This window comes from Carex rostrata, chromosome 26 (assembly GCF_964058835.1).
Source record: "Carex rostrata chromosome 26, lpCarRost1.2, whole genome shotgun sequence".
Taxonomy (NCBI): domain Eukaryota; kingdom Viridiplantae; phylum Streptophyta; class Magnoliopsida; order Poales; family Cyperaceae; genus Carex; species Carex rostrata.
The window spans coordinates 2,087,239-2,100,603 of record NC_135943.1 but is presented as its reverse complement, the minus strand read 5'-3'; the positions used below and the strand labels follow the sequence as shown (position 1 = coordinate 2,100,603).

Here is a 13,365-nt window from a genome sequence, read left to right as displayed (position 1 = left end):
ATAGCATAGGGCCTCTCCATGCAACACATTGAATTTCGACTTTTCAAAATCCTAACGGTCGATCCGAACCGTTCATCTTCTTCTCTATATTAATATGTATTTGGAGACCAAATTTTACATTTTTTGGAATTTTTTTTACTATTTCTTTAGATTTATTGAAAATCGCTGTTTTTTTATGGTCCAGATTTGCTGAAAACAGCGATTTTCAATAAATCTAAAGAAATAGTAAAAAAAATTCAAAAAATGTAAAATGTGGTCCCCAAACACATATTAATATGGAGAACAAGATAAACGGTTCGGATCGACCATTAGGATTTTGAAAAGTCGAAATCCAAGGCGTTGCATGGAGGGGCTCTATGCTATGCATAGCATGCTAGCATATTCCGTTATATATATATATGGAATAAGTCTCAATATTTAAATAGGAACAATTCACATTTTGACGATTCATCATTAACAAAAAGGCAATTATGATCACGCATGTACTTACTGTTGATATTACAGTAATTAGTCGATCATTAAAAATTGGTTCATGGAGCAGGATCTCCAACGGATGTTGGACCAAAATTCACTCCACATTTGACTAACTCATCCGATTCAAATATATACTAATCACAACCACTTCGTAAATTTCAATCGTCTATAATGTGTGCAAATTGGATGCCTTAAATTAAGCATCAGACATATTTAAGTCTGGTGCTCATCAAAACCACCCCTCATATATTAACAAGCAAATTTTTTATCTTACATTACATCAAAATATCGGTTCGATACCCATCGGAACCACTCCTCACCCATAAAATAAGCAAATTTTCTATCATACATTACATTACATCAAATCTTACTCTTATTTGTAGAGTGCTTATTTAATCTATCAATACAATATCATACATGATTCCTACAATTAAATGACAACACATTGCATGTCACCCCCACATTTGGGGCCTCTTCCTCCTTGTAAGGTTCTCCCGAGATGAAACATTTGAAAAGGAGGAGATAGTGCCGTTTCGGGTAATCCGTCCAAAATTCCAGTATGAGAAAGGCTCACCTTCTTGATTTGTTACATATAAAGGAGGAGACCTCTGCCATAGATTCAAACAGAGTCAGACTCACATGGCATGAACAATCAATTCACATATATTGAATAGCTGTTTCTTCACAAACACGCAATATTAGCAAATAAACAAAATTAAATGGCTCTCCAAATCTTCAGATTATTACAAGTTAAAATGCTTATGTAACTTTTTAGTTTCTAGCCTTCTATTCTTCCCATTTTGCACCTCATTTTATATTGAATACTAAGCAGGTGTTTGATTGCGGAATAAAGTTGGACCGGACTAAGTTACTCATTAAGTTATGCCGACCTAAGCTATGCTGGTTTAGTAGATGCTTATTAGTTAAGAAAACCTACGTAAGTTAAGCAGCAGAGAATAATATTAAAAATCTCGTTTTACCGACAATAACAGATGTCATCGGCGCAGGCCAACTTAAAATTAGACTTAACCATCCTAAATTGACCTAACTATTCTACATTTAATAGTCTAAGTGAGAGCTAAATCTATTTTTCAATTTAGTTCTCAATTATAAATAGGCTAATTTTTTTTTTCTAAACTAACGATGCTTCCATTTAATCATAGTGGAATTCCGATAATTCGATTTTGACCCACTTTTCATGACTTTACTTTTAAAATTAATGGAGGTAGTAATTAAGGGTTTGACAACACTCGACTATGATGGCACGACCGCATGAATCTGAAATATGAGACAAAATGCATGCATGATTGATATTTTGGGCTTTTGATAGACCAATCCATCCTTGAGCAGTTGATACACAAGAGTTACTTCCTTCCAAAATTTTCAGAACATGGAATTAAGTTACTACAAAAGGGTGAATAATTACATAAAGCAAGATCAGGCATCACAATTAAAACTAAAAGTAGGACTACAAGTAATTGTTTTTTTACCTGCACACTTGTATTAGGTGCAGTCTCAGTTGCATCAATGTGAAAATCATCCTTCCCTAGATACAATCTCAATACATGCATATTAATATTATCAATAATTACATTAAAATTTATTAAAAGGATCAAAATGCAAACCTTCTATCACTGAAAACCGCCTCTGTGAGAAATTCTGCATTGTGAAGCGGGCCCCAGGCGATGGCCTGATCTGAAAGAAAGGCGAGAGCTTAAATTCTCTGCGCCTGTTCTCCATCCACTCCTCACAACTGAATCGCGCAATTCTCGCAACAAGAGGAAACTGCCAAGAAAGGATCTGATTGGTCGCGTCGAACTGAAATGGATCGAATCCTGAGATCACCTCGCCAGGCTCGTCCTGATCCCTCTGAGGCAATTTGAGAGAAGTGCAGGACTCGTCGGTGGAGATTGTGTAGTGTCTGTGTACAGTGGGGGCCCTGGCGGATAGAGATCGGGCAGGGGGAGGGGGAGGGGGAGAGGGACTGCGACGGAGGCGCTTGATCCAGGGTGAATTGGCGTACGGACGGCGGTAGTGGTGATCAGTGCTCCTCCTACTCCCGACAGAGCTTTTCGCGGGATCTCGCTTGGACGACATGAGAGAGAGAGCTCGGTGAGATTGAGTAAGCGAGTTTCAAAAGTTAGCTTTTAATTCGCTTTTAACTCGGGAGTCACGAGTTTGGAGGGAAGAAATGAATGGAAAGACATTATATTCTCCAGTTTAATATTCATCAGAGGCTCCATTTCATAATGAGTAGGTTCAAATACTCATATTTTTCATGATTCAATTGTGTCGCCTATTCTTATTTTATTTTTTAAAGTCTAACAGTTAATAAAATTTTGGAAACTTTACTAAAGTTAATATGCATATCAGCATTTTTTTCCTTTTATTTGTAACCGGATTAATGGACTAACAAGTCTTTTATTAAAAAAATAATTAATTAGAGAGCCGCTCAATATAATTTTAAATTAAAATGCAATACACAATTATTATTTTTCAGAAAATTATGAATCATTTAAAAACAAATTTTTTTTATTTATCTAAAAGTCTATTAAAAGGTTTCCAAAAAAAAAATATATAAGTTAGTTTTCAAGCACATTTTAATATGAAAATTATAATAAGTGGTTCAGATCAACTGATTAAACTTTAAAATTGAAAGTAAGAATATAAAATATGAATAACTCATGAAAAACAGAAGGCATTAATCCCTACTAGTGTTGTAAATAATATTATTGCGATCGTCGAACAGATAGGGTATCATCAAACGATTAATAGGGAATAATCGGTCGATTAGTTAGAAAAATTCATAACAGTTTGATCACCACCAACGACTAATCGGCCTAAATGGACGTTTTTTACAGCTCTGATCTTTTTTTTATAATTTGTTTGTGATGGTTATATTTTAGATTTTTAGGAAAAACTCCGGAGGATATTGTTAATGGAGATGATTTTGTATAGGAAAGTGTGAGAACGATGGGAATTTGATCCCGGACTTTTTTTTCGCTTTTGCCAGGCCTTTTGGGATATCCAGCGGGCACCATACCCGGTCTATGTTATTTTAATGTATATATCTATTGCAAATTGCAAGGAGTTAGGCTGGGGTGCTATGGATAGCATAGTGGCCTCTATGCTACGGCTCAATATTTGAGTTTTCAAAATCCAAACGGTCGATCCGAACCGTTCATCTTATTCTCCATATTAATATCTGCTTGGAGACCAAATTTTACATTTTTCTGAATTTTTTTACTATTTATTAAGTATTTTACAAAATTGTTGATCCAACGGTGGCTGCACAAAACAGTAAAACCGTTGGATTAGCGATTTTCAAAGTGGCTTAATAAATAGTAAAAAAATTCACAAAATTATAAAATTTGGTCTCCAAGCAAATATTAATATGAAGAATAAGATGAACGGTTCGGATCGACCGTTTGAATTTTGAAAACTCAAATATTAAGCCGTAGCATAGAGGCCACTATGCTATCCATAGCACCCAGCCTAACTCAATTGCAAGTATTGTAATCCTAAATATGGTTTACAAATGTGTAGAATGGGCCATTGAATGTAGCCCACCTCAAATATATGTTATCTCATAGCATCTGATCTCACTATCAAAAAAATTCCTTCCCTTTACAGCTTTGACTGGTTCCCACGAGGTGGAGTAAAAGGTAATGAGGAAAATGAAAGAGAATGGGACAGAAAAGAGATTATCATATTCTTTTGTTTGATATTTATCTCAATTATATCATAATAATGAGGAGAGTTCAAATGCCTTCATTTTTTGTGCCTCCACATACCTCCATTTTTAAAAACTTTAATAACTCAAAATTTAAAACTTAAAAGTTAAAATAAAACTCTCCTCTATCATAATTTGGAGATTAATAAAATATAAGCATTAGGGAATATTGTTTGGTGCGGATGGCATGCCACAGTTCCCATGACTCGATTTGTTAACTGGACTTATTTTATTTTCCTTCTGATTTTATACATTTCATGCAATCATGAAAGAGGTGAGCATCTTCATTTGATGCAGTCATGAAAAGGAATGGTATTTGTTCGACTTGTCAGATAAATGTTGCGGAGCTGGTGGGTTCTGGCATGGATGGTGAGGTACCAGAGAATGTAAAAGCGGCTGCTTGGAACTGAGAAAAGCCTCTTTGTTTCTTCGGTCAGTCACTATGCATACTTGACGCATGAAGGCTCTTATTCAAAGAGAAACAAAAAAAATCGACATTTGATCTGATTTGGAGCTTTTGAAATTCTTTGTACTTACTGAAGCTGCTAACACTTGAAATTGACATTATTCCTTTGTTAATTTTTGCACTAAACAAGGTTACAGAAGCTAAATGGAGCAAGTGATACAGCTGTCCTTCTTCAAAAACTTCTGACAGGAAATATTTCCCAGGCCAGGGGAATATGTTGTATCACACTCTTGTTAGATGCTAAGGATAACTGACGCTTAATTAATCAATAAGGTACTTAACATAATATTACATTGACTGGATAGCATTATCCTTTCCTGGACAAATATAGCAACTGTGTGCCTCTGTGTATTGTACATAATATAATTATTTCGAATTGTTTGCTAAATTGTACTGTCTCACATGTTCCTGAGTATTTTAATATTACTCTATAAATATAATTCTATGTTGTTGTTGCTTGTATGTTATGCTATAAGAATTGGATATTATATATTCTACGTTTTTATTGCTGGTATGTTATGCTATGACAAAAAAAAAATTCAAATATCATGTTTCATTTCACCTAGAGGTTTTGAAAAGAAATATTATTAGTTAATTAGTATTGGTACAACCTTGTTAGGAAAATTATTAACATGCATCTCAGCTATTTGCGGCGATGTCTATAATTTTAGTGTATCATTATTTATTAAATTATTTTTTTTTCTATGAAGCAAAATATTATTTCTTATTTTTATTACATTCTCACTTAAAATTTAATTTTTCTTCAATAATTATAATTTTTGGGAAAAATCCGAAAATTCATTTTAGTTAAAATAATTAAAAATACTCAACATAACAAACTCTCATATGTGTGCTCAACAAGTGCACATCAATAGATATAAAGGATATAATCCAACTAATTTGCTAAATAAAGGCAAAAAAACCGTTATGTTAGCTCAACTCCTTGCAAAGTCGTTAAGATTATCTTGAAATATCTAACAAGAGAGTTTATGTAGGCAACAAACTGAAACAGGAAATTCTGGTGGAACCTTCAACGGATGCATGGCTGATCTACAATGTACAACGGAGGAGCCATGTCATCCTCGTCGCCACCACCGTCGGGGCAGCCGCATTATGGATAAAATTATCACTTCCATTACATGTATTCCTAAGGTGATAATAATAATAAACTCTAGTTTTCATTTGGTTTATGAGAATTGAACCCATGTATTGAATGAATGCCTATGAATTATCAGGAAAAAAGAGAACATGTTCTGTTACTATGAAACAAAAGTAAGAAAAATGCAAATACAGTATTGGAGCAGAAAGGCAAAACGAGATTTTGTTTAATACTCAGATAAAATATTATCCTGGAGAAATGTTCCAATCCAATTTTTACAAATTTTAAATGTGTTTTTTAATTTTCTTAAGAAGAGCAGAAAGAAGAGGAAAAATCATGAAGGAGAGCAACCACTGCCTCCAATCCCACCTAAGGTAGGTTGGTAACTTTGTTTAGCAACTTCTAATTACTACAATTACATTTTGATTCCTTCTGATGTTTTTGGCAATTTTTGATAACTGTAGACAAGGCATGAGATGAAGGCTTACAACAACACATCAGACGCAGGGGATCATGACGAAGAGGAGATATCAGACAGCGGTATGTCAGACATGACAATGAGCCCATTCTCCGATTTATTCTCAAGAGAAATGTCGATGACGGAGTCGGCAGAATCAACATCTTCAAGACAATTTTCACCAGAGACTGTTCAACTAAGGAAGGCTTCCCGGGCATACACAGAGACACCAGACACAATGTCAGAAGCCACAACAGAGTCTGAGGGTGAAAGTGAGATATCATCGTATTATGTATCTTCACCATTGCCTTCTATTGATTTAGGGCAACCCAAGAGGGGCACTCTGAGGCAGTATGGATCAGTTCTAGCTGCCGTGTCGCTCATAGCAAGTTTTGTGAGGCTGATGATATGTGGCGAGACTTGTGCCTTGCTTCTGACATCATCGATAGCTTTCCTAGTTATTATGTGGTGCCCAACGGTGAAACGTTTGGTACCGATGTGGAACAAGGAGAGGTACAGGATGTCAATGGAGATGCGCCCGCCACGTCCTCAAATGCAACGAAGCAACAATGTTTGTGCCAGGATGGCATATGCAAAGCTTAATTATAAAGGATGAAATTCACACAAATTATAAAGCATCAAATTAAAAACTACCATCTTTTCTTTTTTCTATTTTCTATTATTGTATAAACATTCCACTCTTTGTTGCAGTGAAGAAATACCATGCATGGCTATTCAAGGTTTTTTATTTTCTCTAATGGGATTTTTAATTGCTCTCGTGATGAATTTTCACAGTTACTGCTTGATGCTAATGTGCCAATGGTTGTTCCAGCTATGTAACCCCCAGTCCAAGCATTCTGTTACCAAAACAAAATAACATATACGGTGAAAATTAGAAAATATAAATATTTTAATAATTCACAGAAGGAAAATGTGAGTAGATGCTTCCAACCTGAAAGTTGAATCCACCAGTAATTCCATCCACATTGAGAACCTGAAGAAATGTACCATAGTAAAAATAGTAATCAATGAAAACTGAGAGAAATATATAAACTTTCTAAGAATTACCTCCCCAGCAAAGAAAAGATTTCGACATTTCTTGCTCTCCATGGTGTTAAGAGACACCTTCAAGTACCCAAAAAGAAGACAAAATTAGTAAACTAACTATCATGTAATAAAATTTATTTTTAGTTTTGAACCAACGATATCCATAAAAGAAAGATATCAATTCGAAAAAAAAAAACCTCTGAAAGTGGGACCCCTCCAGCAGTGACAAACTCATCCTTAAATTGGCCCTATGTTAAAATATAAACATGAATCATGATTTTTTAAATCTTTTACTATAGCCAAGGATCATAAATTCTTGATACTGTACCAGTGGGTACATAAAATAGAAAGAAGACTCACTTTTCCTACCACCTTGAAGGGGAATTGCTTCAGCAAAAGTGCAATTGAGTTCAAATTGTTATTTGAAACAGTTGCCCATGGCACATCACCATCTAAACCCTGCAAAGCGATATACTGTGTAGAAACTCAAAGAGCAAATTCAAAATCAAGAGAGTATGTAAATAATGTGTTAGTGAGAGAAATGACCTCTTCTGCAACTAAAAGCCTCCAAAATCTCTTTGACAGAGCAAATTGCAGAGGGAAACAATTGTTTAGCTTGTTTTTCTGCAGAAGGAAATTTATTAGCATAAATTAAAAAAAGATAAAGCATACAATTTTTCCGAGAACAGGAAAGGAAAGCACAAATATGAAACAAACCGCAAGCTGGTCTCTATGGTGAAAGAGGGCTTGCTTCACCTCTTCAATGTGGATATCTGGTGTGAAGTCAACATAAAGCATTCCTGTTTGATATAATAAAATAACCTAATACGTGAGTATGTATTCTACCAGACTTCCCGACATATCATATCATTTCTTTTTTATGGACCGTATTATCCGATCCATCTTTTCACATCATTACCATAACTCCATAAGCGGTAGGCATCATTACACACAAATGATCTGCTAGTTGACCTAACATATTACAATATTGCAATCCAACAATATAATCTTGCTTGTTCCATCATTGACTAGCTTAAAGATGCAATAGTTTACTGCATATTCTTCCAATAAACATTGCTTATGGCTATGTACCTCTATAATTGGAATGGAATAATTCACGTGCACCCCAAGCTGACAACCGCAGGATCACGGGCCCACTGAGTCCCCAATGAGTCACCAACAATGGACCTACCTGTCAAGGTGGCAAGTGATTTAAGAATAGAACTCAAATTTACTTTAACAATAGGAGAAATAAAAATTACTACCTGAGTTAGTTCAGGTATTCTTCTTTTTACATGATCCAGCTCCAGCTTTGCTCTAACTTTTGGAAAAGAGACCTAAATAATGCCAGGGATGTAATTTGCTCTTCTTTTAGAAACATATCAAAAGCAGGACTAAATTAAGAACCTGCACTATAAAGAAAAAAAGAAAAAAAATTACCCCAGACAAGCTTGGAAGCTTCTCATTTGCGATTTTAAAGGTAAACAAGCTAGGCATGGGCTCAATAATAGAATGACCGAGTTTAGCAGCAATCGAGTAACCCTAGAAAAGTCTCAAGTTACATCTATAACAACTGAAGAACACTAATTCCATACTATTTGAAAAAAAAGGATGTAATAAAACCTGCCAACTACTCCCAGTAGAAACCAAAACATAATTAGCCTTGATTTCTTCAACAAGGTTGGCAGTGCGTTTTTTGACCTTGACAAGAAATTGCTCGTTATCAATTACAGATACATCAGAGACCGTCTTTCCAGTCTGCAAAAGAACTTGAAAATAACTTTAACCTCAGATACAATCTACAAAAGACATTTAACTTTAAAATGAATTGCAAATTCAAGTACCTCCAAGCCTTCGAGCTTCATTGAGAAGGCAATCTACAATTGAAGCTGAGTTGTCACTCACAGGGAAAACCCTTCCATCATCTTCTGTCTATGAGCAAGTGAATCTCAGCATTAGATTAGTAAAAAGAACAGCAGCAGCTGTAAGCAATTCTGAAAAAGAAAGATGTAATTTGAAATGGTAGAAAAGAAACCTTCAGTTGAATGCCTTGGTTTGAAAAAAAATTCATGGTATCTTGGGGACCATGAACATCAAAGAAGGACCACCTCAATTCTCTATTCCCTCTCGGATAGTTCTCTGCCAATCTCTGCAATTTACATATAAATTTGGTACACTTAAGATCTCTCTAGTGTATACCAGTAACTAACCAAGTATAAGCTGCTCAGGATGAAGGCATCACCACTGGTTCGTGAAAATGGCCGTTAGTCACATTGCATCTGCCTCCACCAGAAATCTTCACCTATAGTTAACACAGCATGGAGGATTCGTAATAATAAGAAAAAAAAACCCAGTTCAACGAGTTAATCTCAATTCATATTTTAGGGGAAAAAATTCACACCTTTGACAAAAATCTGCCTTTCTCAATGACCAGTACATTAAGCTTAGGAGATAACCTCTTGGCATGAATTGAAGCATATACTCCAGCGGCACCACCACCAACTACTAACAGTAACTGCTCACTCTTCTGCCACAAAAATTATGCTTATAGAGTCTCGTGAAAAAGAGAGAGAGGGAGAGATGGTTGAAACATACTTGGTTGCCGGTGGCAGAACAGAACACAGGAAAGGAGCTGGAAGTTCTTCTGAAGATATAGGGGAGAAAACGGCTGGTCTTGCATAACCGTGTGGTTTCCATTGAAGCCCTGTAGTGGAGAAGATGGAAAGGTTCCAGCATGGCGAAGGCATCAGTGAGGCATTTCGTCGAACAGGTTGTGACTTGTGAGTGCTTCTGTTTTCCTTTCCTATAACGCCGGAGGAATCCGGCCCAGATAAGGCCTTCGGATGGGTACGCTTACTGGGCCGACTCTTACTAATATGGGCTTTGGCCTGTTAACTATTACAGCGTATAAGTTTGCCCAATGAAGAACCCTGCGGCCCACCAAATTAGGATCGTCTACAGATGTCGGATTGAATCGTTTGGTGCTAGCCAGGTATTGACCGTCCATTTCAAATATAAGCCGACTTAAGTGATTAAATCGCAAACAACAGATATACTTATGGGGTTGGTTTTGATCTGGACCGTATGAAATAAAATTAACGGTTCAAACTTGTCAGCGCTATCTACGGAGCCATTACAATCGGAGAGGAGCCAGATTAATATAAAATACGGTAGCGTGTTGTAGAGCGAGTTGTCAATTACAAGCTGATTAATATAAAAGAAAAATTTTCCTTATATTACAAGTTGCTGATTAATAAAAGAACAAGTTACCTTATGTTAATTATGTTACGAATCTTCGCTGATCTTGCATTATAGAGATGAAGAAAATCTATCGTTGTGAATTGAATGGAAAATTCTGGGGCATTCCATTATTTAGGGAACATCATTATAAGATATATGGTTTGTTCCTCCTCATTTTAGTTCAAAGATTCACATAAAATCTCCTTATGCGAGCTACCGACAGCGTATCTCTTATTTCTTCTTTTAGAAAGCCAGGCCCACCCCCACATGCATGCAGCGCAACAAAATCATTGACAGTCCTAATTCGAAGAAAATCCAAATTTAAAATAAACCAACAATCCAAATAATCCAATAGTCAAGCTCAACCGGAACAAGAAATTACTAATCTCAAATCCAACCCGACCCGACCCGTTTGCTTCTGTCCCCTTATAAAATCACACATGCACTGCACATAGTGTCCTTGACAGCTACTATTAAAAAATTTCAGAGAGAGAGAGAGAGATGGTTGAGGTGGTAGAATCGTTCATGGTGGTTCCTAGTGAGAAGACGCCACAGCATGACCTATGGCTCTCCAACCTGGACATCATGTTGGCACAAAACGGATACACTCCAGTTATCTACTTCTATCCGGCCAGCTCCAGCTCTGATCCGAAATTCGTTTCGGTGGATGCTGTCAAGATTGCCCTTGCAAAAATGCTTGTGCCGTATTACCCTTTTGCTGGGCGGCTTGTGATGGGTGCCGACGACCGGCTCAAGATAGACTGCAATGCAGTCGGTGCTCTGTTTGTGGTGGCCAACTCGGAGTTCACACTCGACAACTTTAATGAGTTGGAGCCGTCACCCGAGATGAGCAAGATGTTTCTCCCAAGCATGATTGGATCAGCTCATCAGTACCCAACCGTGCTGCTCATGTTACAGGTTTAATTTCTCATCAATTTAGTGTAGCTTTAGCAACAATTCAAAATTTTCTAAAATTGCATATACATACAACTTTACTTTCTGTATTTTGATAATTATTTTGTTTTCATACTGTATCTATCGTTTGATCTAATACCACCTGTCCTCATAAAAATATTAACATAATGTGAAGTATACATCGTACAAGTCAGATCTTTTATATTTTGACTTTACACGACGCGAGTTGTTATATCTTCCTATAAGTTTGATTTATGTTGAATTTAATGTCAATATTGAGCATATATGTAATTTAATTATGGATTGTTTACCTATATGATTGTCAATTAAAGTGATCAAATAAGGTAATAGACAATTAATATATTCATTAAGATGTGGTCCATAAATGTATAGAATAATTTAGGCAAAGATCAAATTATTGATGTACTGATTTAGAAATTTGCAATTCAATCTGCCTTTATGGAGGTTGTGCTTTCCGCACAAATATCGATGCAGTTGCACGGTTTTTGATGCATAGCACATTATATCTTTTTTCAATTTGGCAGATAACCATAAAGGTTATTATATATAAGGATTGGTCCCCAAGGCACAAGGTAACCAAAAAAAGCACAGAAACTGAACATATATTTTTTTCTTAAGAAAAATACAGTTTTGTGTGTCTTCTTTCTTCTTTCACCATCAAAGAATAGAGAAGAGAAATCCATTAGGTAATATGGAGAGGATTTCTCAAGGGCCACACCTTGCTGTCTTGGAAGACTTATTCCTCGACCCGACGACAAAATGCGAGAATAATTTCTTGCCATTGAAGACTTGTCTCGTGCTCATGGAGACGGCTTACTCTATAAGGCTTTGGTTATTTCATGGCAAACGACATGGAATCAGGTATTATGTTCCGCAATTATGATTTATGTTTTGGGTCTCTTTGACATAGGACGATCCTTAGGTTAAGGTGGAGAACTGTTTCTCTTTCCCCGTGGTATAATTGTTTGACCCCTAGATGAGATATAATTGTTTGATCTCCAGATAAGGCGTAATTGTTTGGCCTTTATGATTTCCTAACAAGTGATATCAGAGCCTTCCTATGCCGAAGGATTAAGTCTTTTAGGATCTAGAGAGAATAAGAAATTATTGATGATTTTTTCGTCGATTTTTTGTTTGATTTTTCTTGATTGTTTTAAATCTGAAAATTTTTGTTTGGAGAGCACAAAACTTGTAAAAGTTCGCAGTCATAATTGCCTATTTTAAGTTATTAAGTTGGCTAAAATTTGCTAGAAGATTTTCAATTGAAATTGCAAATTTTTAATCAAAATTTCGGTCCTAACAGATTTTATACAACCCTCCGTGTGGACTCACAGAGGCTACGCAAAATTTCGCATAGCCTTTATTGGCAAATTTTAATAGGTAGTTATGGATTTTCTTTTTGTTTTTGGTGAAATTTATTTTTGATAAATTTCCTAAAACAAAATATACAGATTTGGAATTAAATTTTTAAATTTCAAAGGTTACTTAAGGTGCTTCCAAAATTATGAAATCTCTCTAGGTCACGAGTCAATTTCAGCATAATAAATGCAGTTTTACAGCTACTCAGAAAAAAGATTCGGCCGCACGAATTTTGATGCAAAAACACGGTTTTTGATGCAAACGCACAAAATACATTTCTTAAATTGGCAGATCGCACTAAAATTCGTGGAGGCCACATAACTCTCTAGAAAATTACAGAATAATTTCTGAGATTAAAATTGCAGTTATTATGATGTAATTATATTTATTTATTTAATTGCAATTTTGTTTTATGGCTAAAGTATAAATTATAATTCTTATAAAGACATTAAAGTTGTATGTATCTTGAATTGAATTAATTGAGTTCTAATTGTACTCAAATGTATCTCTTTTGACAAGATTAATTTAAATTCATTTTACAAAAGAAAGTTAAG

General features: G+C 35.6%; 3 protein-coding genes across 3 annotated transcripts; 1 reads left to right on the top strand and 2 right to left on the bottom strand.

The window, feature by feature from the left end:
* Positions 1 to 847: 847 nt before the first annotated feature.
* LOC144544436 (uncharacterized) lies at positions 848 to 2,617 on the bottom strand. The gene is made up of 3 exons (XM_078292946.1): positions 2,100 to 2,617; positions 1,965 to 2,020; positions 848 to 1,082 (listed from the first exon to the last, which is right to left on the bottom strand). The coding sequence occupies exons 1-3, from the start codon at positions 2,569 to 2,571 to the stop codon at positions 927 to 929; spliced, it is 684 nt and encodes a 227-aa protein (XP_078149072.1). The 5' UTR covers positions 2,572 to 2,617; the 3' UTR covers positions 848 to 926.
* A 4,196-nt stretch (positions 2,618 to 6,813) lies between these two features.
* Positions 6,814 to 10,127, bottom strand: LOC144544465 (FAD/NAD(P)-binding oxidoreductase family protein). The gene is made up of 16 exons (XM_078292975.1): positions 9,872 to 10,127; positions 9,678 to 9,803; positions 9,519 to 9,578; positions 9,312 to 9,425; positions 9,121 to 9,208; positions 8,900 to 9,045; positions 8,717 to 8,818; positions 8,542 to 8,613; positions 8,369 to 8,468; positions 7,994 to 8,076; positions 7,823 to 7,900; positions 7,637 to 7,735; positions 7,474 to 7,524; positions 7,298 to 7,354; positions 7,182 to 7,223; positions 6,814 to 7,086 (listed from the first exon to the last, which is right to left on the bottom strand). Exons 1-16 carry the CDS (start codon positions 10,010 to 10,012, stop codon positions 6,961 to 6,963), a joined length of 1,485 nt encoding a protein of 494 aa, XP_078149101.1. The 5' UTR covers positions 10,013 to 10,127; the 3' UTR covers positions 6,814 to 6,960.
* A 914-nt stretch (positions 10,128 to 11,041) lies between these two features.
* On the top strand, positions 11,042 to 11,440 carry LOC144544067 (putrescine hydroxycinnamoyltransferase 2-like). Its single transcript, XM_078292481.1, has one exon. The coding sequence runs from the start codon at positions 11,042 to 11,044 to the stop codon at positions 11,438 to 11,440; it is 399 nt and encodes a 132-aa protein (XP_078148607.1).
* Positions 11,441 to 13,365: the final 1,925 nt, after the last annotated feature.

Bases quoted from the DNA above. Each gene is read 5' to 3' on its own strand.
- LOC144544465 (XM_078292975.1), bottom strand. From the start codon at position 10,012: ATGCTGGAACCTTTCCATCTTCTCCACTACAGGGCTTCAATGGAAACC. The intron at 9,579-9,677 runs GTGTGAATTTTT...TGTTAACTATAG, and splicing joins AAGGCAGATTTTTGTCAAAG to GTGAAGATTTCTGGTGGAGG. The intron at 7,901-7,993 runs GTTTGTTTCATA...TTCCTTCTGCAG, and splicing joins ACCATAGAGACCAGCTTGCG to AAAAACAAGCTAAACAATTG.
- LOC144544067 (XM_078292481.1), top strand. From the start codon at position 11,042: ATGGTGGTTCCTAGTGAGAAGACGCCACAGCATGACCTATGGCTCTCC.
- LOC144544436 (XM_078292946.1), bottom strand. From the start codon at position 2,571: ATGTCGTCCAAGCGAGATCCCGCGAAAAGCTCTGTCGGGAGTAGGAGG. The intron at 2,021-2,099 runs GTTTGCATTTTG...GATTGTATCTAG, and splicing joins GCGGTTTTCAGTGATAGAAG to GGAAGGATGATTTTCACATT. The intron at 1,083-1,964 runs GTAAAAAAACAA...AATCTATGGCAG, and splicing joins CACCTAATACAAGTGTGCAG to AGGTCTCCTCCTTTATATGT.